We start from the raw sequence: 26,033 nt of genomic DNA on the forward strand, positions 1-26,033 counted from the left end.
TAAAAGCAGTTTTTTTTCAAAAAGTATCATTTTTGATTATTTGTTGGACTTTTTTGTGTATTTTATGTATTTTTTTAGTATCGCCTGTTATTAAGCATTATTACTGTTTTTATTTTATCAAGATATACCGCTTAGTTTAAAAGTTATTACGTTTTCTTTACAGTTAGTAATTGGAAGAAAAAAAATTCTATAAAAAATTAAAAAAAAATCTCAAAAATTTTTTGACCTCTTTTTTGTCGATAAAAATAGGTCTAGTTTCATCTATTTTCATATGTACACTTTAACTTGACTCACACTGTATGCGAAATTTTGTATGTCTGGATACCGATGTTTGTTACTCTTTTACGCAAAAACTACTGAACGGATTTCGATGAAACTTTACAGTATTATTATTTATAACCCAGAATAACATAAAGGCTATAATTTATGACGATCTGTGACACTAAATTTCACGCGGGTGAAGCCGCGGGCAAAAGCTAGTTACCAATATTATAAAACTCTGCAAAACCAAAAAACAAAGCTAGTAGGTAGCTTTCACTGGGAATTAGTCTTAGAGAGCGCAGAGGGCCAGAGGGTTCTTGTTATCATTTTTTTTTCCTTTCTTCGGTGTAGAAGTTTTTTGAATGAACAGATTCATGTAATGCTTATAATCTTTTTATTTTAGTCCAACTGAAAATCGAACTCGATCCCTGTCTGTTTTAACACTGCCCCTGTCGATGCCGCCCTGCATGTATTTTATTGTTCTTTGACCGGAAAAGATATGAAAAATAGTTTTTCCTATTTCACTGCACAAGAATTAGGATAGGCAAAGTGAATAAAACACAGTTTAAATTGTAATAAAATATAATTATCAGTTCGTGTTGAGTATCAAAACAATATTTATCATAATCGATATTATATACAGACATAAACAACGCAACTATACAAGATATAACATTACAGTTACTTAAGTAATTTACTATACAGTCTGCGTATCTTAGGATAAAAGGCTGGCTGGGTGAGTAGGCCTAATTTTTGATCCAAGAAAACAATAACAAGTGCTAATAATTTGATTGTGTAAGTATGTAGGTATATTATGCAATTTCATCTTTTTATGCAAGTACCCACATAATTTAATCTGGTATCTTGAACCTTCGCCTTTTCTACCCTAGGGAGAATTGCGTGACGATAATCTTAGAGAAGAACGAAGTTTCATAACCAGATATTTATGCAAGTGCTTATAAATATACTTCCATGATCCTAATTCCTAGGTAGAATTAGCTACCTCCTATAAAGTCACATCACATTTACCTATTGTGTCAAATATTTTATTTACTTCTGTCCAAAGAATGCACACTAATATCATAGCAATACCAATTTATTATAACATCAAGTTTATTCGCAACTCGACAGTAAGATTTTACCTAAAGTAAAAGTTAAAGGTACCTAGGTACCTACCTTTTAAGTTTTTAGTTTAAAATTATACTCATTATAAAAACAAATCGATGGTATTACTTTGTACTTGTAGTTGTATTATTTTGTTCTTGGATCGATATAGTTTATTTGCATACCTACTTAAAATTTTATAAACTTCATTGAGTCAATATTAAAGTTGTAACATTGTTTCATTTAAGATATTTTCTCCAATCTTAAGGCACTTCATTCCTTTTAAGTAATAATTGTATCATGCTTGTTGGCATTCTTTTCACTTTTCAAACCATATCTTTTAGACAAAATTTCAAACCCATTGGAGCTTCGGGCTTTTTTTATTAACTTTATTTAGGTAGTTTAGAATATTATTCAACTTTTAACAAAGTTTCATTTTCAGAATAATATCTTCTTCCAAGTTAGAAACACTAGAATGTACAAGTGCCACTGGTAGGTAAAATTACAGGAACATACAGTTTATAAATAAACGTAAAGCTTCATAAGACTCTATGAAGAGTCTTCTGTCTCCAAGAGCGTGCCGTTGCGTCGTCCCGTGAAGTTTTACGTAAGATATAGCGTATGTTTTCTCCAACTCAGCAAATAATTTATTAGGTTTCGACCATCCCGGGCCATGATTCTTCTGATTGCCTGGATCAACTGGTCGGAGCGTCTTGCAGTTCTTCGTCGTCAGACGTTGCAACATTAGGCTAGTTTAAACAAAATAGTCTCTTCCAAAAAGGTCTTTTGGTCTGATACACTGGCAGGCCAGCCAGGATGGCGGCGTCGAAGGCGTCCTTCAGTTGTTTCCTGGTCTTTGCCGACGTCTCCACGTAGACCGCGTTTATCTTGGCGGCTAGTGCTCGGGCCTCCGTCTCCGTAACTGGGTGTTCCCCTCGCGCCTGGAAAATGGAGAAGTCCATCATTAGTGCTGTTAATCTTTGAATTTAGAATGGAAAGAGGATCGATTCAAGATTGACACGACAAACTTGGCACGAATTTATTGAACTAACTAAAGTAACAATGGAAAATGTTTCAGTTTCTATGTCTACACGACTGTCTGTTTTAAGTACTCAGTCAGGTCAAGATAAACAAACGTGAATCAGGTACTTTAAAATACGTAATAACATAATGTATTTGTTCTCTGGCGGCGTTCTTTGAAGTGGTATCTTCAGACTGGGTTATTGGTGACGCAATCGATATCCAAATACCTGAAGGGTTTTGTCATGCCAAAGATAAACGAGTTCGTCAAAATAGAGGATATGAATACGAGTATGTAGAACTTCCTTTAAAATGATGATTGAACAAGGATGCAATGACGCTTCACTTTCCTATCCTACCTAGCATATTTATGAAGATTACACGTCATCCTCGCTAATTATCAACTTTTCTGCTAGGTGTTCTGTTTAGAAATGAAAAGAGAAAAGTGAAGCTAATTTCGACAATCGAGATCGTCACGTTATCGTCAATTCGAATTCGAGTATCGAATTTTATTTCACCGAGAATTTGGTAGTGAGAAGGTTGAATACACAATCAATTCGAAGACGAAAGTTTTTCGAGCTAGAGGTACGAGCTAAAAAAGTAGAGAATTTTGTCAATTTTGGTCTACATCCGATAAGGAGAGACGTAGAGTTCGTGATATCATGCGCTCTGCGGAGTTGAGTAGACAGACAGTACTTAAGCAATAAGGTGAGAGTCATCAAACGACAATTTACCTATTTCATCGTTTATGACCAAGTCGTTTGGGTCAAAAGATAAACAGATTTACTGCTTGTTTGTACCCAATTATCTTGGCCAATAAATTAACACGTTAGATGGCGTGCTTATCGACGTCTATGCGTCAGGTCCATAAACGGTATCACGACTGCATTAAGGTAAGTGCCCCCTACTTCGGTATATTAAGGCTCTTACGACTTCAACAATTTATTTAAAAATAACCAAGGATGATATCAGTATGAAAGCTTTTGTATGCTAAAGTTTGGTCTTTTGACAGTAACTTAATACATAAATTATAGTTATATTGTTTAAACTTTTTTTAATATTAATTGTTCTGCGGACCTCTTGTTTGGATCCTGTTTCGTGATAAAATTTTGCTCTGTTTCTAAGTTCGTGAACTCATGTCCCCTATTTCGGGATAAAGTTTTACGCATCGAGTTAGGATATTTTTATTAATGATTAAGTGTTTAATAAATTTAAAAACGATAGTATAAATTTAGAATAAAAGAATTCTGTGAAATTGACGATATTACTTACCTGAAATATTCATGAGAAATAATGTGAGTCTGTCTAGCTAGGTAGGTACGTACCTTCGTATAAAGTTTTGATTTATTATTCTAACAATATGTGAAAATATTTATATCACCATCAGAAATGTAGGGGGGCCATACCCCCCCCCCCCCCCCCCCTTCGTACCCATAAAATTTAGATATTTTATTTCTAACGATATGTGAAAATATTCATACTAGTCTAAATTTAAAAAATGTGGGGGGGGGGACTAACCCCCCACCTCTGGAGCTGCTTCAAGTGAGGGTAGTCCCCCCCCCTGAAAATAACCCCATATACGCCAATGACTCATAATAAAAATTAATTAATTTATTACTTAGGTAGGTAAGTATTAAAAACTAAAAAATATGTCGATTTCTTTGATGTTATTTGTGTCATACAAGTACCTAACACTATACATTTATATATCACGAACTTGGGAAAAAGTAACAATAATTACAGTACCTTGTTTCGTGATACTGATTATTCCAAATTCCCCAAGTAAAATTCATGGTTTTTTTTAAATTGTGTCAATTAACTATTATCTATCCCATATAAAATACAAATAAACCGAGATAAATAAAACGAATCGAATTAAAACCAAAATTACGCTGGTAGTACTTATGCTAATTTATCTTAAAATTGGTCATTTATGTGAACTTCAAACTCGTGTCATATAAATTCTAGTGAACGAAACATATACCGAATTTAGATCATGAGAAACTTAAATAAATGTATTATTTGTTTCATAACTTACATTTCAATTATCATAAATAATTATTTAAAAACCAAGCATCAAAATATTATCCATAATATCCTTGATTCGGTAGTATCACGAAACAGGGGACACCCGAAAAATAATATGTACGCTATTTCGTGAGTCAATTAATCGCAATTTTAAAGTAATTCTACGTTTTCATATAACTTTTTTCTAAGCCAAATCAATTGTCAAGGAACACATGAAACCACTATTACAAGTTTTATGCAAATGAACGTTTCTTCGCCTTTTTATAAGCTTAAGAAGTTGGAGCGCTAACCTTACGGTGAGAGCAACATTTTCACGCCGCTCGGCTGTTTTTGGCTCTCTGAGAGTTTGAAGCTTCGTATTGCTCTCATTTTTGGCGCCACAATGTTGGTACTTGGTTTTTTAGATAGCTTAAATAATAGAGATTTTATAGTAATAAAGAATTTTTATAAATAATATTCCATTTGCTTACTATTTGAGCTAGAAAAAAAACTTACGAACTTACATACTATCACGAACTAGTAGCCGTTTACCTTATTAGATAGAAAATTTAATAACCATTTCAATGCGATTATAAGATGTTATTTATCGATTTCAATAGAGTGCCTAGCCTATTATAGAATCGAATCGGCTGATTCGAGATTTCCGAGCCGAAGCTGAGCAGAGAGATGATGTAGAAAAATAACGCAATCTAATTAGTTACCTATTGATTACACGTGTACATCTCTTCTCTTTTCTACTTTGGTGGAAACCGGGCCTAAGCCTTACGTCCAGCTGCATGAGTGGACTGTTTCGCTCTATGTTTGTTTTGTTGCCTACTTTTTTGTCTTATTACCAAAATTAAAGTTCTATAATTCACTTACTCGCAACGACTGCAGCACCCGCGGGTCCAAGGCCAGGTCGCTCTGGGTGCCAACCAGCACCAGCGGCGCCTGCACCCCGGCCACGGCGCGCGTCCACCGCTCGGCCACGGAGCGGAACGTCTCCGGACGCACCACGGAGAAGCACAGCATCAGCACGTCGGTGCCGGGGTAGCACAGCGCGCGGAGCTCGGACATGGAGTCCTGGAAATAGAGAAAAGGTATGATTAAGCAAGATTAATAACATCAGCCTATAGCAGACACTGCCTTCCATTGCTTTGGAGGGAAAGTGAACCTTAACTTCGAACTCCTATATTCTTCTGATTAATTTCGTTGCGGGTCCTCCTGACACTCTAACTTTCCCCCTGGACAAACTTGACCTTCACTGGTTGGATTTTTTTGGCGGTCAAGCGGTAGATCCTGGCTACACAGGAGTTGCAGCGGTGGGAACGAGAAGTGGGAATAAACCTGTTTAGACACTGTCAGTCATCCCTTTAATAGGCGCCTTCAGCAATTTAACTTGCCTTCAGCTTGTCGCTTTCAGAATACTCTAACATTAATCACTAAAACCTCCGATTCAGTTCTGTGATCACCTAAATAGGCATAGTCAAAAAGTCAAATAAACCTAGGCATGTTCGCGCTAATTTATGTGATAGAAAGATAGGTATGGTAGTTACGTACGAGTATGTATTGAGGATTGAGGAGAATGAGCAAAAAATATTAGGTAGGTCGGTCGGTAATTGTACTGTAGGTTCTTATCCAACGACCTTCTTTAACCTTTCTCTTAAACCATGCCTTCGCGTTGCACTATAATGCAAAACAGGAGAAAGTTTATTATCTTATCTTTCCTGTCACTTACGCAACCTAAGCCTGGGACTTAGATGTAGAGACGATTGGTGATAGCGTTAAAAATATGCCCTTTACTATCTGCCTACTTACGGGCAGCATCTACCTACTTTGTTTCTTGATCAGTCAAATATTGGTATCCGCAAGTAATCAAGTATGCTCGTAGGGCAATCACAAGTTATCAGTTATGTGTTATTCAAACATACCCGCGTACGTGTTCTACTTCTATCATGCGGGTTGTCAACAATGACGTCACAATCCTATTGTCTGACTTTGAACACTATTCTTCTGACATAGGTCAGGCGCAAAACAGGTTTATTCAAGCCTATTTAGGATATCATATACTACCTACAAAGCCGGGCCACAGCCGGGCCAACTAGGTACCTACACCCTACCTAAGTATCCAAAGTCTACTAAGTACATTATAGAGGAATGTCCGCTATTCTGTTACGGAGGCCCGTACGTTACTAACCAATAATACCAGCTCATCAAGTGTTACGAAACTAATTCCTCGACTCGCATTCGGCAGACATCTTGGCGTCGGCAAATTGCAAAACCGGTCACTCGGCAACGGCGTTAGATTGAATAGCCATAATTAGTTTATGTCGATACGATACGTACTGGTGTGATGATGTTAGGTATAGAAAATTTTACGTAACTAAGATAGGAAAGCTGGAAAAATGTGCAGAAGAGTCTTGAAATTCTAAGGCATTTTACGGTCTGCGTCCGTCTTATGGAAGGGGTACAAGCAAACAAGTGATCATCTGTTGCCTTGCAAACAAATGTCTGGTAAAGAGACCTCATTCAGAGAGAGTTGGCAATGAAATTTTTTATCAGACGGAAAGATATACATTTATAATAAGATTTGGCATCTCATCTAAATGGGTTGTCAAGTTCATTGCGCAAGAGCTGTCCGAAAATATCACCAAACCATCGATCAGTGAGAGCGAGTGCTAACTAAAAACGTCGGCGACCGCTATGGGTGAAAGTCGAACCATTGATTTGCCGACAACCAACAATTGAAGAACATTTCGGGTTGCCTAATATATCAACCGTGGTTGTGCAATAACTCCCTTCGCTTCGATCGAGTCTCATTCAGAACGAGATTGCATATTGATTGTATGATTTTGGTTGCAAATTATTAGGTGTTCTTGCTTTTATTGTTATGACCACCTAAGTTCATCTGTTCTAACCCTACTGCAGCCGGTTTTTGTTATTAGATTGGTACGTCCGGTTCTCTTTCTGTTATGGAAACAAAATCATGACAATGGTTAGTAAAGATAAAACATGAAAGTTTAGAAAGTGATTTTAAACAGATGTGATTTTATGAAATGGGTACACGATTCAAGTACTTCATAGGTGGTCCGTTTTCATATATTTTTTAATTGATTACCTAGTCTGAACATTCTCCGTAGACAGTAGAAGACAGTGAGAGTCTGGATTACAGCCATTGTAGGTATGTAAGGATTCCTCTGGGACGCTTTCGTTTCATTACCAAACCAATTTGTAGAATGTACAGTCTAAAGTATTGTCTACAACAAGTGGATAGTTTATTGATAAAAATGAGGGATATATTCCGATTTTTTACTGGGACTTATCTACATGTTACTTTAGTTTTCATGATGGTAATGGTAACTCCATTCTACCATTAAGTAGAGTCCAAAATCTCAATATTTTACTTATGAATTTAACAGGTTTGTGTGCCGCATTAGTACTTCTAGCTGCAATCCGTCATTGGACAAGGTAATTTCAGGTTGCCTTCTGTAACTACGAGTGACTTTCCCACAATCTATCAGTTATGCATAAATAAATATTAGCTTTCTGATTAATATATTGGCTTGACAGAATGTGGACGTCGGGTAAATAGTGGGTCACGCAGATAATTCGTAATTTATTGTCAGATAAATTAATAAGATACTATTCTCCGATGTATTACCTTGATACATTATCTTCCATCCGCTCTACATTTTACTATTTACGGACTGGAGAGACCTTGCGTAGGATTGATTTAGGACTCAAGCAAAGAAACTAATAAATATAATTACTAAAATAATATTAATATTTAGTCTTCGTTTCGCAGTTTTACAGATCCTACGAATTTAACAATTAGGTACTTACGTTAATTTTTTTTTATTGGTCTGCCAACAATTGTACAATAATACTTGTATTATATTACTAAATTCTAACTTAATTTCTAATTGTACAATATAGTATAAAATGGGCAAACACAGCATGCATAATGAAAGTAATAGTAGGTATGTTACTGTAGACATTGATCTACTTTATCTAATAAGACGTGCTTGACGCCTAAGCCTTTAGTTCAATTAGATTCGTTTGTCTTGCTGACTTAAAAGAGCCAAATGTTATTTGATAGTTTATAAGTAAACGATTTCCTTCTATGATCTGAGGTAAACGACATAAAAACTTCATTTCATTTGCTACACATGTGCTACACTTGAAGAATTTTTTTTTATATTTTTTAATGAGAAATTGGGATTGTTGATGAGTACAAACGATTTTTCGAAATCATTTTCGGCTTTCCATAAGACAATTTTCCACAAAAGGATCTATGTAAGTAATTTATTCAAATAATTCGTTACAAAATTCCAAGTGTTAGGTATTGCACAGCTACCGTCCAGTTGGTCTGTCTGTCACCGTGCAATGCGGTCTGATAAACATAATAATGGCCGAAGCCCGTCAGTCGGCGTTTATCGGCCTCTTGCCCAATCGGCGTTCATTTGCTAATGGGACCCTAATGACTGCTCTTACAAGGTTTAACAAGGTGTTTGGTAACAGACAAGAGCACCAGACAAAGGATAAGTAGGTACTGCTGAAAGATGTTTTCATTATTTTGTGTATTTTATATACCTTACTTACCACTAAGGTAAATTATTCATCATCATCATCATTTTCAGCCATAGGACGTCCACTGCTGAACATAGGCTTCCCCCAATGATTTCCACAATGGCCGGTTAGTGGCGGCGTAAATTTTTAAAGTAAGTATGGCAAACTGAAACCTTCAATTAAACTCAGCTTGTCTATACGTAAATTTTGATCTGTCAGGGAAAGACTAACGCGCGTGTCCCCCTTTTAAATAACGAAAAGCTATCCTATGTTTTTCAATGAGTCTTCAAATTATCTCTAGGTAGGTACCTATACTAAATTCTAAATCAGGAATTCAGTGGTTTAAGCGTGAAAAGAGAACTTTCGCATTTCTAATAACCTATGGTATTGGATAACCCAATTTTAAGTTGTTGTTCTTGTTGTGAAGTTTTCTTTGACCACAATCTCTCTCTCTGATCACAAGTGTCAAAATACTGGTCAAAATTGAATTTAATAAATATTTTTGATTTGATTTTGATTTGACCAGCCATAATTTTATTCTCACTCACCTTAGGTTGATCAGACAGACGTCATAATACCGAAAGCTGTGAGAACACCACTTGGACACACTGTGACTCTCAAGTTCTCAACAAAGGCGCCAGGCACCGTGCGAAATTGTTATGAATGCACGAAAACACGAATTGTTGACATTTCCCTTCAAATGAACACGATTGTTGGACGTTTATATTCAACCATATTTGTATTGTAGATAAGAAAAATGTTTTTTACTTTGAAATCTATTGTACAGTCAGGTAGATATTGAGGTTGGTTCACTTCACCCTGAGAGGCTGACTTTTAATCATCAATTTTATGTTAGCTCTTTTCGTAACGATTCTTATTCACTATTAAAATGTAATTTCAGCCATTTTTATTAGTGTTTAGTGCGGCTCTATATTGGGGTAACAATAACTAATTAATTTAGTCTTGTCCTCCAAAATATGAAGCCTGAATACTGATTAGGGTAGGGTAGTTGGTTGGCTAAAGGCAGTATTTATTATATTTGAATTAGTTTTATTAGTAACATAGGTTCATATAAAACTTACCCTTACATACTAGTGGTTATGTAGAGTCTAGAGCTGGGTCATACTTATCTATATTTTAAACTTTTGGCAAATTGTTTCCTTTAATTTTGATCATACTCGTATTTATTACGTAAGTTGATTCTTCTATCTTATTGTGCCGAATAAACAAATCTTTATATTTTTGCATCAGACTGTACAGCTCAGTTTTGCAGGTAGAGAAACTGTGGGAAGTAACCTGCATTGTCAAAGAGTATAAAAACATAGTTCGGTTCGATTGAATCAAGCACCAAACTACCGGCACCATTGATATGAGTACCTACACGTGCTCTTTATTGGGAAATGTTTTATTGTAGTTCACTGGTCTAGTGTTGAAATCGTCCTAGAACATGTTTTATGTTGTGCAACTCGTTCAAAAGAGAAGATAATACATTTTTCATTATATTTACATAGAAGTATCCGTAATAGCTATTTACTAGTTTACAAACTTCAAGATGATTAATTTCCTAAACATCAACTTGCGCAGTAGGTAATTTACTCGTACGTTCAATAACTATAAGCACACTTTGCTGAGGCTTCTCAAAAATCATTTATTCATAACTTTCTGTTGAGACCCAGGTTTGGTACCTTTTTTAACCCTTTACTACGTTGGCACTCTTTTGAGCACGCAACCGGCACATAAAAAAATGTGAGACCCTCACCTGCCCCGCAGTATCACAGATTTCCACGCAGACTGGTCTGTCGTCCACGTCTACGGCAACTGGAAAGAAAACATCAAAATGTTAGGTTTTCAACTATCATATTATTTAGTCGCCAAGTGACGATTTTGTACCAACGCAGTAGACTACTTTTAACTGGTAGAGATTTTACAAATCATCTAACTATGTATATTAGTTTGTCGGATCTAATAGGTTCATTTTAAAAGACAGAAAGCCTGATTCTAATTGTAAAAGTAACATTGAACCTTGTAGCCAGTGGAGCATGGTTGCAGCTGTCATTGGTACCGACATAAAACAAGAAAATCAAAGTCTTACAAATACTAAGAATGTAACCGTAATGGGATACTAGCGCTTCATATTTCAAACGATTTGTTCTACTGGACATAACGGGCAAAAACTACTGTAATATCAATAGCAATCAGTCATTAGTACTCATTAGATAGTTTCGTTCATTGGCAAGCATCATTTTTGTTTTGTGGTAGGCTGCGTCGTTCGTCGGTCGTAGAATATATCCTTGGGGGAGCCCTTTGTCCAGCAGTGGACGTCATTTGACTGACGAACGATGGCAATTCTCTCTCATTTTAAATTTTATTGGCGTAGGACATTTTCCGAGGACCGTTAAACTGGTGGTTTATGTCTCGCTCCGTTTCCGATAGCGTAGGGCTGTCACAAAGGATTAATGTTATACAGAGTTGAATTGAGATATGTTAACTCAATTCAAACTTGACTTGATTGAATTAGTTAATTGAACCCGTCTTTTGCAGTTGCTGACGAACTCCTTATCACGCAGTAATTATAATACATAATTGTTTTATTTTATTTTTTCTTTTAATTTCCATTTCATTACAAACTAAAGATGAGCTACAGACGTGTAGTTGTTATTTTGCAAGTCTATCTAAATTTAAAAAAAAATCTACTACGTATTGATTTTGCGCATTCTACCTATCTAACTAAAGGCATTTGAAAAGCGTTTTATTACTTCTGCTTAAAACATGTATCAATCAGTTAACCGCAGAACTCATTGACGTTTTACAGTTATGTAAAAGGGATCAGGTTTTCTTACATCAGTTCCACGTTACTAGAGACATTTCTTATGATATATTTTTTATTTGTGATGAAGTAGACCTTTAGATCTTAGCGTTTCCATCAAAAACGTCTTTCATTATTATCGCTGTTAATTATCGTTCGGTAACAACGGACTTGATTGAATAAATTGCCTCATCCAAGTGTAAAACAAACGTATTTGATTAATCTGTCCAACAGACGGTCAGTAGACATTTTTTGACTATAATTCATTTATCTGCCGACTGTGGTCTGCGACATATTAATAGGTAACAGCACGGCACAAACTTACTATACAATGAGTGACTTCCCTTAATTCCTCATGTCATTATGACCTCTATAATATGTAAAGATAGTTTCTTAAAATTTTATAGCAAGTCAGTTTTAGATAGAGTCGTTAGCAGTTGCCTGTACTGTAACTTGTGCTGTAAATTTTCACATCTTTTCTCATTAACAACATAATTAAAATTTTACTGATTGGAGCAGAAAATGTCAGTAAAAAGAAAGGGACAATAGTTCAAATTCTCCCCTTTATCGGAATAAATCCTGAAGGATGTGCCAGTCTTCAACCAGTGGAATGGGCACGAACGAAGCCGCTTATAAAGCTAGTTAACTATAATACAACTACGGCATATAGGGTAAATGGGACAAGCCTTTTAAAGAAGCGCGCCTAATGATACCCATTAGGAAAACTGAATAATGTTGCAAAAAACGCGTCTATTACTGTTCGCTGCCAATCATCTTCATTACGATTGTTAATTAACGATGCAATTAGCGTTCATTTTGTGGGTTATCGATGTCTGAATGGACTCGTTAATGGTTAAGTTGGTAAAGATTTTAATCAACTTTTTTTCAATGGCATTTCACAGAAGTTCACGCTTTTTTTATCGTTAACGCATCTCGCGTGAACTGCCAGTACTACAGAAATACTAAGATAATAATAAGAATAATAAGGTTCGCGAACGTTTAAAATATTTTTTTCGATAAAAAACAGATATTCTATATTTTAGTTTTTTAGTTTATATCTAATGCTATTTTTCAACCTTCGTGTCGATGCTAAACAGAGACGTAGTTGTAGTACCTACTTATATCAATGTCAAGAGAAGGTTGGTTTAATTTAAAATTTTTGAAATAAAAAGTGACATCCCTACCACGGTGGACTCAACCACACATCCTGGGTTTTGTTGAAACCTGCGCGGCCAGACGGGTTGACAGTGATGCCACTAGCGAGTGACGTATTATAGTTTGTTATGTACCGTTATGTAATTAACTAATTCTGACATCCTCACTTGGATTTGCACATTGATAAGATTGATAAGAATTTTGTTGGAAAATAACCTTTACGACCTGGGTTTTGTGGTATTAAACCGAAATATTATTTGGGAAAGTTTCTATGTAAATAGCTACATTAGGTGTTAAATCCTACACCAAAAAATACATACAGCCGAACATAGAACCTCCTCCTTTTTTGAAGTCGGTTAATGAAGCTGATAGATGCTGTAGAAAAAAATAAATATTTGAGTTAAGTTAAGAATAAAAGGTCGAGGAGAGATTTAAAAATAACACAAATAAACAACTTGTTTGTAAATAACTTTTGGTAATCTCGTGAAATACGATTAGCGAAATACCTATTTATACGAAATAAAACGTATTTCAGTCACTTTATTATTTCTCAGAACTTTCTATCGAAAGGCTCCATCTAAATTGCTTATCATTATAAATTGAATCCAAACACTTCAGTTCAAGAGCAAAAACAGTCATAGAAATCAAGAGTCAACACGTTTTTATATTATTCACGCCTCATAGGTATCTAACTAACTACTTATAAAAAGTTCCAAGTTCGTTTTCTTTTATTGTATGACCTGAATCAGCAAAAGTTAACCTTAGTTTTTGGACAGAATGACCTATTAGAAGGGTTGAAACCTTAGTAGAGCGGTAACTAAGTCTATAATGTAGATTCGCTATGACTTCTTGAACTTAATTTCAAGTAAATACCTAAATGAGAATTATGTAATAAATTTCATGTAAAAGAGTAAATACCTAAATGAGAATTATGTAATAAATTTCATGTAAACATACAAGACTACTACAGATACCATAGAGACAGGAGCATGTTACTATCTGTAATCCTATTGGTCCAAAAAAGGCGGCTAAACGCAAGACCCCTTTGCCTCTGCCACTGCCACAGATAAGTCACAATGTTGCGTCAGAGACTACTAGACCACCGGCAGAGGTACAATAATTATTACATAAGGAATCGTGACACACGGCCACGGCTGCGGTGACTCACAGGAAGGGTCCAGACCAGACCCCTGACCGATTAGTCAACGGTATAGCAAGATAAAAAAAAGAAAACAAAGTGTAGGGTTAGGCAGTTAACTTTCAGAAACCATGGCGCATGACGTGCCGCAAAAAAAGAAAAGTAGTTCAAACTATGTATTGTTTGGTGACTTCCGAATGAGTCAACCGGGAGTATCGGGACCCCAGAGATTTTTTTTATTTATCACAGACCATCTTAAAAACTTTGGTCAGATTGTGAAAAAATGTAATAAGCGTCATCATGAGTGTGAGTGTGGCACAGCCACATGAGTAATGAACTAATGAACTAGAGCTGCTACCCTACATTAGCATTTGCCTTTTTTACAAAAGCCTTACTGAATCATTTTCTAAAGCCTGCCTGGTATGTAATGTTTTTTGAAGATATGTTTGCCTTCCTTTTCAGACTTTTTCTCGTCTAAGCCTACAAAACCACACGATCGGCTGTAAGCTGCCATATACCACCCCGACGTATTCCCCTGTATGTATGTAATCATTGTAAGGGCATGTGTTTTCCTTTTCTTAAATAATTTCTGCTGATACTCTTGATTCACAGTGCACACGTGGACAGCACTTCAGACTTAATTTTTGTTGCACAATAGCCTCTATTTACAAGTACCTACCTAAGATACCACATTGTGTAGGTGGATGTGTCACCTGTACCTCCTAGGAAAGGTTTTGGCTTGCTGCCGACGTCCGATTAAACAATGACACGAAAAAAATAAACCGCAATTGAGAAGTCAGAGCAGCCTGACTCTATTATTAACACGTTGTGATGTGCACACTGTACTACGAGTATATCAGATGGCAAAGTTCATATTTTTACTTTTTTTTATCCACAACGAGGAAGCTGTATCTCACCTGATGGTAAGGCCGAAGGTGGAAGCGAGCTTCACCCGGAATCCTCAACCACGGAGGAACTGGCCATCTTACCTCTAACTACCGGAACACAACCGTGACACAACAATGCTATTAACATTGTTATTAAATGGCGACAGACTTTAGGTAAGACTTTTTATGAAATAACTTGTTTCAGATTTTAAAACCATGTTGGGGACCATGTTGATGATTGCGAGAAGCACGATAGAGTTTCCGTGACAGATCGAAAATTCGAAATCCACGCTGCTAAAGTCAATAAACAAATATTCCAACACCTCATTTCTCAAATCAGTTGCCTGTAAGTCTGTCACTTTCAATTACCGATATCGAATGTGTCTTGAGTGACACACTTACCGCCGACCCGACCGACCTTTGCTATCCGATTTGGGGCGCGTTCGTTTGATGAACTGACACCTTTTTTCGCCAATTTGTTTGCCGACTGGTCCGAATTAACTTCGCTCTTTCTTCATCTTGGTGTTTTTGGGTCAGTGTTTTTTACGAGGATTATAAAACATCGATGTTCTTGGTCACAATCCGATTCGGTGGGAGTTTAATTGTCAAAACTTGAACGACCCATAAAAATTCAAAAGGTATAAAGCTAAAAAAAAATGTCCTGGATTCCCCACATATTCACACAAAGGACATCCATCTGGTTTAATTGATATGCAAATTTTATCTTGCATTCATGTTTATTACAAATTATTTCCAAATTTATCGGCTGCAGCATCTCTCCAAAAGAATCACGATCGATATTTCATACCAAGTAACAGTACTCTTAAAAATATCCTTTCACGATAATTCCGCCGTAAATTTTAAAGCCAGATCATATCGAGAATAATCGAGACGTCGACAAAAGAAAGTATCGGTGATTTGTATCGAGTCTTCGATCTAACTTGAATCAGGTCATGTGGGGGCATAAATGATGGAATCCACTGAATTTCTGAACTGCTCAGAATGTTACATTCATCATAATCTCTGATCATAGATTCTATGATCTGAGATCATAATATAAAGTAATTAACTGAATTTTCATAAGCCTACTGTATCTAATAGCATTTGGCTACATTTACGAGTAGGTCCCTATATTAGCCAAATTCTGTTGCTTTTAATAACTAACTACAGAAACCTTTCAAGCAGTTTAACGCACTTAAGATAATTCATTGTTTCTTCATAATTTACTTACATTGTTGAAGGTTCCACACTTTAAAACCTTTAAGAGAGTTAATTGACACATAAAGCACTCAATAATTAGGTAATTAGCATAAATACTACGCCACTACCTTTTCACTCAAGTCAATCTTTACGCGTATAATTTAATGCAAATTATGTTAAATTGTTAATATCACTTCTTACAGGAATCTCCGGTAATTCCGGAAAAAGTGGAAAGTCGAATCGAGAGAATGTCCCAATTATGTGACAAAGGTGGAAATGCTAGGAAAATGTCAAGGACGTCGAAATATCAGGGCAAAAACAGCTGGTGCTGCCTCACCTTTACTATGGCTTAAGGGTTCTACTTCATGGAAATGATTTAATACCCCTGTATTGTGTCGCAATACGTTCATCTTTCAGTAGGTAATAGATTTAAAGCAAAGTAACGCTTTAATGCAGGAGTCAAAATAAACAAAATTTGTCGCATTACCACAGAATAATAATAAGTACTACGTATTACTAAAGATGCCTCTAATTGTAAAGACCAAATTCTAGAAAAAATATAACCTGATCAAGTGATTGAAAGTAAACATGAAACGAAAATAACTTATACTGAAAGATCTGAAATTAACATTTCAAATCGCTTTTTTTTCAAGTCATTTTTTTTTTATAGATTTTTATACATGTTTTACTGCTTCGGATGGAATACGGCCAAGTCTTTAGATGTTTTTTCCAGGAGTATTTTCAATGGACTTGATGCTTGCTATGTAGCTACGTCATCGAGAAATAAAGTTAGTGTACGATATATCATCGAGTATGTCCCCGATCTACTCGTTTTCTCTGTCAACTGACATGATGGATGTTTACAAAACATCGTAGTGAAGACTGGCTTGCTTTGTTATTGGTAAAAACCGCGGCTGTTTATACAAAACGTCAACGTACTCTAGGGTTAGCAACTCTAAACGTTGCACTTTAAATATTACTAGACTCTACATTAAACATTTACGTTCTTATCTAATTAACATAACATTTGTGCATATCGTGCAAGGAATAAACTACTGGTGCTTTAGAGTGACAAAATCTGAGTCTTCTTTTCAGAATATTTTGGCCTTTACGGGTACATTAAGGTCTGTTGGTGATACTAAAATAAATATTACATATTACTTACGTACAGGTTACTGTCTCAAATAACTTACTTTTTGTTCCCGACTATCTATACTTATAATAAATCTGTAGAGAGGTCAATTCTGTACATGAAATATATTTTCAAAATAACTATCAGGGGGTGATTAGTGATCGATACTGATGCCAAAAATGCAATCAGTAAAATTTTTGTCTGTCTGTCTGTCTGTCTATCTGTCTGTCTGTCTGTCTGTCTGTATGTTCCTTATAGAAACAAAAACTACTCGACGGATTTTAACGAAACTTGGTACAATTATTCTTCATACTCCTGGGCAGGTTATAGGATACTTAGGAATTCCCACGGGAACGGGAATTAGCGGGAAAATCCTTTTGTATGAAAAATCTAAACCGCTTAAGTTAGACGCTTGAAATTTGGCATGCAGGTACCTTAGTAAACTTAAAGCTTAGTTACAACAGGATATTACAAAATTCCTACGGGAACGGGAGTTAGCGGGAAAAAACATTTGTATGAAAAATCTAAACCGCTTAAGTTAGACGCTTGAAATTTGGCGTGCAGGTACCTTAGTAAACTTAAAGCTTAGTTACAACAGGATATTGCAAAATTCCCACGGGAACGGGAGTTAGCGGGAAAAAACATTTGTATGAAAAAATCTAAACCGCGTAAGATAGATGAAGGGGGTAAAACGGGATCCACGCGTACGAAGTCGCGGGCGGCCGCTAGTTTTAAATAAAAAGGTATGCACTGTGCGCTTATTTCAGTCGTTCTTTTATAAAATAAATACTGAACAAAGAGAAAGAACAAATTGCCTTTATTAAAGACATTTATGACAACCCTGCCACTTTGACAGTGACATTGTTTGCATCCAAGACGTGTAGACGTGCGTACGCGCGGAAAGATAGGCCTAAATGGGGGCAGATGGTGAATACCATCGGAATTATTAATCTTGGCTTAAAATAGGAACATTCAGCTGCTTTTCCGCCCATTAACTGTAAAACGGAAGAATCTGACATCTGATAATGGCTATTGGGAAATTTTTCGTGAGCCTCCGAAAATAGATTGATAAAAGAGCTTTTCGATTTCTCGGCCGAAAACCTTAATCAAAAACAAAACTGAGATGCTTCAAGGATTTTAAAAAGTCATAGAAATGGAAATAGAAATATCTTTATTATTTTAAACAACTAAACTGTAGCATCATACTGAGACCCTGAATCCTAAGCTAGTGCAAATTACACTTGTTCCGAGAAGTGTACAAAACCTCATTTGTGATTGAGAATTTGATTACCGGAAACATTTTCGGATAGATCTAGTTTATTTTGTAACCTATTATTGGTACCGTTGGACAGAGCTCGTGAAGCACTTTCAGTTTTCAGATTTTCGATATCTTGTATAGTTTAGAAATAATCGAGTGAGATCACTTATCGTTTCCACCCTGTATACCCATTCAAAACAGGGCTATCGCAGTACTTCCCGCGCTATTCATTAGCAATATCTCAAGCCACAACAGGCCAGTTGTCAATTTATCTGTGCTAGTAACAGAGGTCGTCGGCCAATGCAATTGGTTTATTCACTCCATTCATTCTGCATTATTGTATGTTGATGACTCTATTTCTTGTATGATACTTTGGACAGTCTGTTTGCTGCGTAAATCGCGAATGAGATTTTAATGTAAGTTCACAACAAAGTTTTCAGCGAAATAACAATGTAAAACTGTAAACCATGGGCCAAAATCATCATACTTCTTTGTAAACTTTTTACAAGCTTTAAAGTTAATGTTAAGGGTTCTGTGCATGCATTATAGTTACAAATGAACATGAAGATGGAGTCGGCAGTTCTTTAAATTTAATTTAATATTTTTGTGAAAGCCTGTTCCAAGAAAAAGGTGTGGAATAAAAAAATCTAAATGTCAGAGGACTTGCCAACATCAATCTCCACTCTGAGTGCGGAAATGTGAAACAATATACCTACATATTAACTACATACCAACTTTCTGCGAGGCCGATTGTAGATACGGTGTTCGATAACCAAAACTTTATCAGATTTCACATCGTGATTAATAAATAACTGTTGGTAAATAAGTTCATTTATTTATGTGAAACGCAAATAATGAATAAATTCGCTAAATTAATTACCACAGAGAACAGACTTGAAAGCTGCGACTGTTACTCAATAAACGTTTAAATGTGTAAGGTTCATCCTAGATGAACCTTTTGTAAACCTTTGAAAAAGAGGCTTTTATTGTCAAGTCTTAATTTCATAATTGGTGACCCAGATTCTTGCACTGCATCTTTTCATTTGAACATGTAGAGCTACAAATCACGGTAGACTTTAAAGAATAAAATTGAACAAATAATAAGCCGAAGATGGAGAAGATAATATTTCCCATACATGGAGCCACAACCCTTTGGGTATCCAAGAACTAAAAAGGCATAGGACTACGTCTAAGCCATAATTCAAGTAACTACCACCTACATCGCATCCGTATAAGGAAACTAAAGCAAACCTGCCCGTAAAGGAACGAGAATTGAGCAGATTTATTCGCTGTTCTTTGTTAAGCTTTTGTTATTTCATACTAACAAAAGATTTTTTATTTTTACGCCCACATACAATAATACAAGTTCATTACATGATATCTGACATACAGCGTGTTACAAAAATTGAAATGGAATAAGAAACTTTGGTAATAAGAAACAAAAGTAAAAACTAAAAAGCTGAATATGGAAACGAAAGCTTCCTTCTTTCTCGTATGGTTTAGGATATACTTAATTAAATTATCCAGGAATGGTGGCAAAGTTTTCGTCTTCTGCCTCGCCTTATCCCGTTACGCGGGGTCGGCTTTCCTAATCACACGCCGCCATTTGGAAAAGTATTTTTACCGATTTCAAAATTTGAAAATTTTCATCATTATTATTTTCCTCTTCCTTGATAAACCAACTATAGAAACATATCCTAGGTATATTTCTCGTTTAACGCTGTTGGAAACCTGAAAGCCATATTACTTCTAATTGTGGAACTAACTGTACCTACCAAAATGGCATGATGCTATCACATACTACCGTTTTCCGTTGTCAGCCCCATCCTCTCACAAATGACATAAAAAGTAGTCAGCCAATTAAACCTTTATATTATGGCACGCAATAAAACCTAATCAGTCTATCAATGAACATGTATCTCATGATCTTCGTCTAATAGCTTGTAGTACATCCGTTTCTAGGGTTGGTAGAGCAAAAATGATAAAGTGGGTAATATTTAAACATCTCATAACTTTTCTTTTTTGCATCAACAGCATCAGCAATAAAAAAAACGCGTTCATAAACCCACAGTTATAAATACTGGCGTATAATAGTTTAGGTATTATAGGATACCTATGCTCTACAATTCCGAGCTTTTATATCAATGCTGTGCTTTTATATCTTGTCTTCTTTTACACACAGATATTCCATAAAGATACGTTTGAGTTTTTTGGTTAGCAAACGATCTTAATCATACAGAATCTACACTCAATTCTCACATTAGAGCCACAAATTCAAACTTAATATCTTCTTTGGGTAACTAAATACCAAACCAACGTAAGTAAGTCCGGTTCGTTCGTTCGTTTCAGCCGAAAGACATCCACTGCTGGACGTAAGTTCGGTATTAGAGCATAATATAGACACCCCTATTTGCGACCATATCTGTACGTCACAGATTCCGACTTGTGAATTAAATACAAGCATTATAAATGCTACCTGCCATACATGGCTGCTTGGCGACGCCTGCAGTCTCATAGACCATAATTATCGTCTCGTGCAAAACGCTACATTTAATATTAACGTTTTATTTGCTGTGTACCAGTAACATTTTGTCAACTTTGAACCTTACTGCGATAGACATAGACATTTCGGGCAGCTTCATAACTTTACCTAACTTAATTCTCGTTGGACCTCTCTGTTGATTGAAATATGCATTGTTAAAAAGTAATTTCATGCCAAATATGAGCCTCCGGTGGAACTAGGAAAAGCCCTGTGACATCGGAATGGCTGTCAAGATTCGGTTAGGAAACTTGAGCTTTTGAAAGGTTGACTACCCTCTTGTTCATAAACCTGCTGGTTGGTTTTAAATTAGTGGTTTTAATGAGAATAAAAGCGGTGTTATTTTTGTTGTGGGCTAACATAGGCTGAGTTGCATCATCATTTTAACCGATAAACGGTACTTTTTGTATGGAGTTTAACATATTTTTGACGTTTGTCAAAGTTAAAGTACTATTATTCTGTGGTTAAGTACAGCCTTAGTTTATTAGAGAATGAATAAACCGTAATTTAGAAGCGACAGAATTATTACTTCCCTTCAAATGGTTGATAATTACCTAGACACCTATTTACTTAAGCCATTTTAAAACGGATAAGATTCTTATGCCTGTGTGAAAACAAAATGCCTATTTATGTGTTACCATAGGGGTCACTTAAAAATTACGGATAGATGGTGAAAACGGGCATTAGATCCATAGATATTAATGATCTCTTATCTACAATATTTTTTATCTTATAAAACCGGCTATATTTTCTCAAGCGATTTGAAAATGCTTGACTCACTGTAATTATCATCTATATTGAGCCAAGGCCGTGTCAGAAATCACGGAAACATTGTCCTGGCGCCATTAAAGGTATACATAAAATGTTAACAAATGATTGCTATTAAATCAACCGGCCAGTGGTTCTCAATCCACATCCACAGAGAAGCTGGCTATCTTACCTCCAACTGCTGGAACACAACAATGCTGTTATCATTGTTATTATGGCGACAGACTTAAGTTAGATGGTGGTAGCTTAGAACAACTTCTACCACCATCCAAACCGAATGAATCTACCTCACTAGGAATTGAACCCGGGACCTCTGGGTCTGAAGCAGGTGGTCTTACCACTAGGCCACAGAAATACGGAACATATTATACCACGACATTTTCCCACCACTGCAACTTCTGTAGACCACAGAGGCGTTTCGTGTTCTTTGTTTTACATGTTCCTTATTTGGAAGCTCTTTTGCCCAAGATTCATCTACAGTTTGACATGCACTGACAGAACATTACATAGGTCGTGGGCGTATGATTGAGACGTCCGACCGGTCACTGTCGCGGATTAATCATACGCAGTGATTCAACACGATCCTGCACGAGATGTTGCCATGTATTGACATAGAAGACCGGTAAGTTAAAGGATAAAGAAGGATTTGTACTTATAAACGATATTTTTAATAGGCTAGTAAAGTGAAATAGCAGAGCAAAACAAACAATACGTGTCGATCGTTTTTCACCGGTCGCGCATTTCCACCGGAAATGAAACTAATTGTAGTAAATATTATAAAATCAGATTTGTATGAAAATTAAAATAATTAGAATGATGATATCAATTTTCTCACTTGACCATACCATTTATATGCATATGCTAACATAGGCTAGTGTATGTCGGCTCATATACCCATTTACCTAACACCCTGTATAGTATTTCTTCTATATTTATGTATTTGTATGTAATTTTAGCGATTTAAACGTGTAAAACTCTACGTGTCAATACATTATTTTCTTATTTATAGAGCTCTTGTTCAAATAAACTCATAAGTACTGAGTAGTGTAGGTGCGGCATCTTATTATAGTTGTAATAGGTGCGATATTGCAAAAAAAAAATGTATACCTAACCTGATGTGCTGTCGGTCGACTGTACTTACACACCTTATTACTTGATTACTAAAATTGATATTTTTTTATCTCTCGCTCCAGGCCGTCATAATAAAGGCAAGGGCGGCTCATAAAACCCCAACCACACGATGCAAAAACTAAAATTCAATCGAATCCCAATCCCAACTAATATTATAAATGCGAAAGTAACTCTGTCTGTCTGTCTGTCTGTTACGCTTTCCCGCTTAAACCTCGCAACCGATTTTGATGAAATTTGGCATAGAGATAGTTTGAGTCCCGGGAAAGAACATAGGATAGTTTTTATCCCGGTTTTTGAAACAGGGACGCGCGCGATAAAGTTTTTCTGTGACAGACAAAATTCCACGCGGGCGAAGCCGCGGGCGGAAAGCTAGTACACAATATTTTGCAATGTATCGACGTTGCTATATGCATTTATATCGAAAACAACCTTGTGATAGCGATAAGATTAGCGTTTCCACTTCAGATAGATTTCTCACAAATGTCTTTCGTCTGTTTATATCATTTCCTATAATAAATACCTACCGACGAGGAAAGTTACGCAAAATATTTTCACAGCCAAGTGTTAAACAAACGATTATTATAAGTTTACACGCACCGATAACGAGGTTTTATATTATTTATTCATGAAATTCATAATTTGCTTTCAGTTTAAAGCGTTGGCGCACTGCGTCCCATTCGAAAGAACTTCATCCGCTTTGTTTCTGGAACTATAATATTAATCAATATCTAATATTAATAATATCCACTGTTATATATTTACCGCTTAGTAAATAATGTAGAGCGCACTAAAGCGCGAAATGTTCAGGAAACGTTGTATACTACTTCTTACAAAGCTACAGAGAAAACTAGAGCAAAAAGATTAACCGTTACTAGAAAATTGTTAAATATAAACCAAACTCGTATCTTTAAAAGTATGATAAATAAATAAAAAATAATACCTAATTGTTTCTATTGTAATAAACCTACCTCATCAAATTATTAATTTGATGAAAAGTAAAATTTGTTTACTGCGCAGTCGATACCCAAAAGGAATCGAGTTATAATCGATTCAGATCACGATTCGCTCGGACGATATAAATAGTGATATACACATCCATAATACATACCGCACCCTTACTTGGTTGGGCACCACAGATGCTTGTATGGGATGAATAATAATTAGTTAGACATAATTAATAATTGTATAAGGCATTGGCCTAGGGTCCACTGTTTACTGTGTTGCATGAATGGCCGGCAGCTAAGTAACATTTAATGTGAACAAAGATTGAAGAAGGAAAAAATATCTTAGTAAAAAGACCTCGAAGAAAATTTTATTGTAGAGGAAGAGACCCTTTATGAACCTTCTAAAGCATCTAGCATAACTCTATCGATATTACAATAACTTAAATCCCTTTCACATCTTAGGTTTTAAATGGTAAAATGTTTAGTACGTTTAATTAATAAAATTGTGAAATATGGGTAGGTTACACGAAGAACATTATCGGTAAAAAGGATTTTCAGGATTATTTCAGCCTTCAGGATCAGATCTTCAAAATAATGTTTCAGATGTTTCTAACAAAATCATTAGGAATAAGTATTACATTTACAAACGAAACCAGCACGAGCACGGTAACGTAAACCGCTCTTGCTCGCATTAACTGAAATCCCTTTTGGCAACAAAATCGCCCGACCATTATCAACAGTCGTTTAGCCTGCCAGCATCTGTCCAAATGTCTCCGACTCCCTGAGTCAAATTAGCGTTTTTCTCCAAAACCGGTTGAGCCACTCTCGAGCTGATTTCACATTCATTTTGCACTTAATACGAGCATTCGTCACGTTGCGGGAGATTGCCGGTAATTGCCGCGTTACATATGGCTCTGGAAAGGGGCAATGTTGGCATTGCATCGCCCATAAAAATGTCACAAGCCGCAAACAATTTGCGGCTAGAGTTGAGTTGAGCACTCTAGTAGTTTCTCTGGTAAAGTGAAACAAGCTAGGCTGTAAGGTGCTTTATGAATAGTTCATTATGTTAGCTTATGTAATTAGTACATACATACTATACTACATACATAGTTTTAAACTAGATTCACTTACATGGGACCACCGAGAGCATATTGGTTAGAATCTTTATTTTTGAATCCTATGGTCGGTAATACAAATGCCTGTTCAATGTAGCTCACAAAGAATGTCAAAATTATATTTATTTAAAAGACTTCTATCGTAATAACCTAATCGAGGAAGCCATAGTCATTTTCTATCGTAAACACTTATTTCATTCATCATTTTCTCTTCAATATGCTAATCGTAAAACATAACCGTAACCGACTTTATAAAATCTATAATGCCGGAAAAAATCACTTAATATTAATAAGTCAAGACTCCAATCAAGTTGTTATTGTGACATTAATGATCAATTAAGTAGCAAAATGGCAGTTGTTGAGGTGAGATGATTAATTTTACATAAACTGATTGAAATGGTAAGAGACACTTTTTGGGACTTCGCCATATTTGGAGGGGCAATCATATCAATATTATAAGCAACTTAATAGGTATGCTATAACATACTACTATAATAAATAATACTGCAGTGCTATGTAGAGTCACAATTTATTGGTTTAATACATACATTTTTTTAATATAGTTCCTAAGCGCAGATTGCACTGGTCAAATTCATCATACCTACTTAGCTTGCTTGAATAGTGATAATGAATGTAATGTACCAATGTTTTACAAATATTTTTCCGGATCTTACCCATCTCTACACGAAGAAGCCTAACTACAAGAAAAAAGCCTACACAGTCTTACGATAAAATAATATTAAGATTACGTAAAAAAATCTTCTACTTCTACCTTTCCAAGTTATCCTGAAGTAGAAAACTTACATATTATACCTACCTATCTACTCTTATCAAGGACTTTTGTAATCGGATCTTTTTGCCCAAAGTTGAAAATTCGATACACGCCTTCGCCCTTAAGCGGATGACGTACTAAACTAATTGATAAAAACATTTCTTTGGATAGAAATTGGATATATCAAATTTCAAAGGAGCGCTTTTGTTTTGATGTCTTTTACCTTT

The 26,033-nt window shown here is 35.8% G+C and overlaps 1 protein-coding gene across 1 annotated transcript in view; it reads right to left on the reverse strand.

Annotated features, from left to right (window-relative positions):
* Window positions 1–1,663: 1,663 nt before the first annotated feature.
* Window positions 1,664–26,033, reverse strand: part of LOC135071395 (uncharacterized) — a 51,284-nt gene continuing 26,914 nt past the window's right edge. Inside the window, exons 2-4 of the mRNA XM_063965187.1 lie at window positions 10,721–10,779; window positions 5,275–5,475; window positions 1,664–2,306 (exon numbers count right to left, since the gene is read on the reverse strand). Coding sequence (XP_063821257.1) covers window positions 2,115–2,306; window positions 5,275–5,475; window positions 10,721–10,779 — 452 coding nt within the window. The 3' untranslated portion in view covers window positions 1,664–2,114. The remainder of the gene's footprint in view (window positions 2,307–5,274; window positions 5,476–10,720; window positions 10,780–26,033) is intronic.

Source organism: Ostrinia nubilalis, chromosome 4 (genome assembly GCF_963855985.1).
Source record: "Ostrinia nubilalis chromosome 4, ilOstNubi1.1, whole genome shotgun sequence".
Classification (NCBI taxonomy): domain Eukaryota; kingdom Metazoa; phylum Arthropoda; class Insecta; order Lepidoptera; family Crambidae; genus Ostrinia; species Ostrinia nubilalis.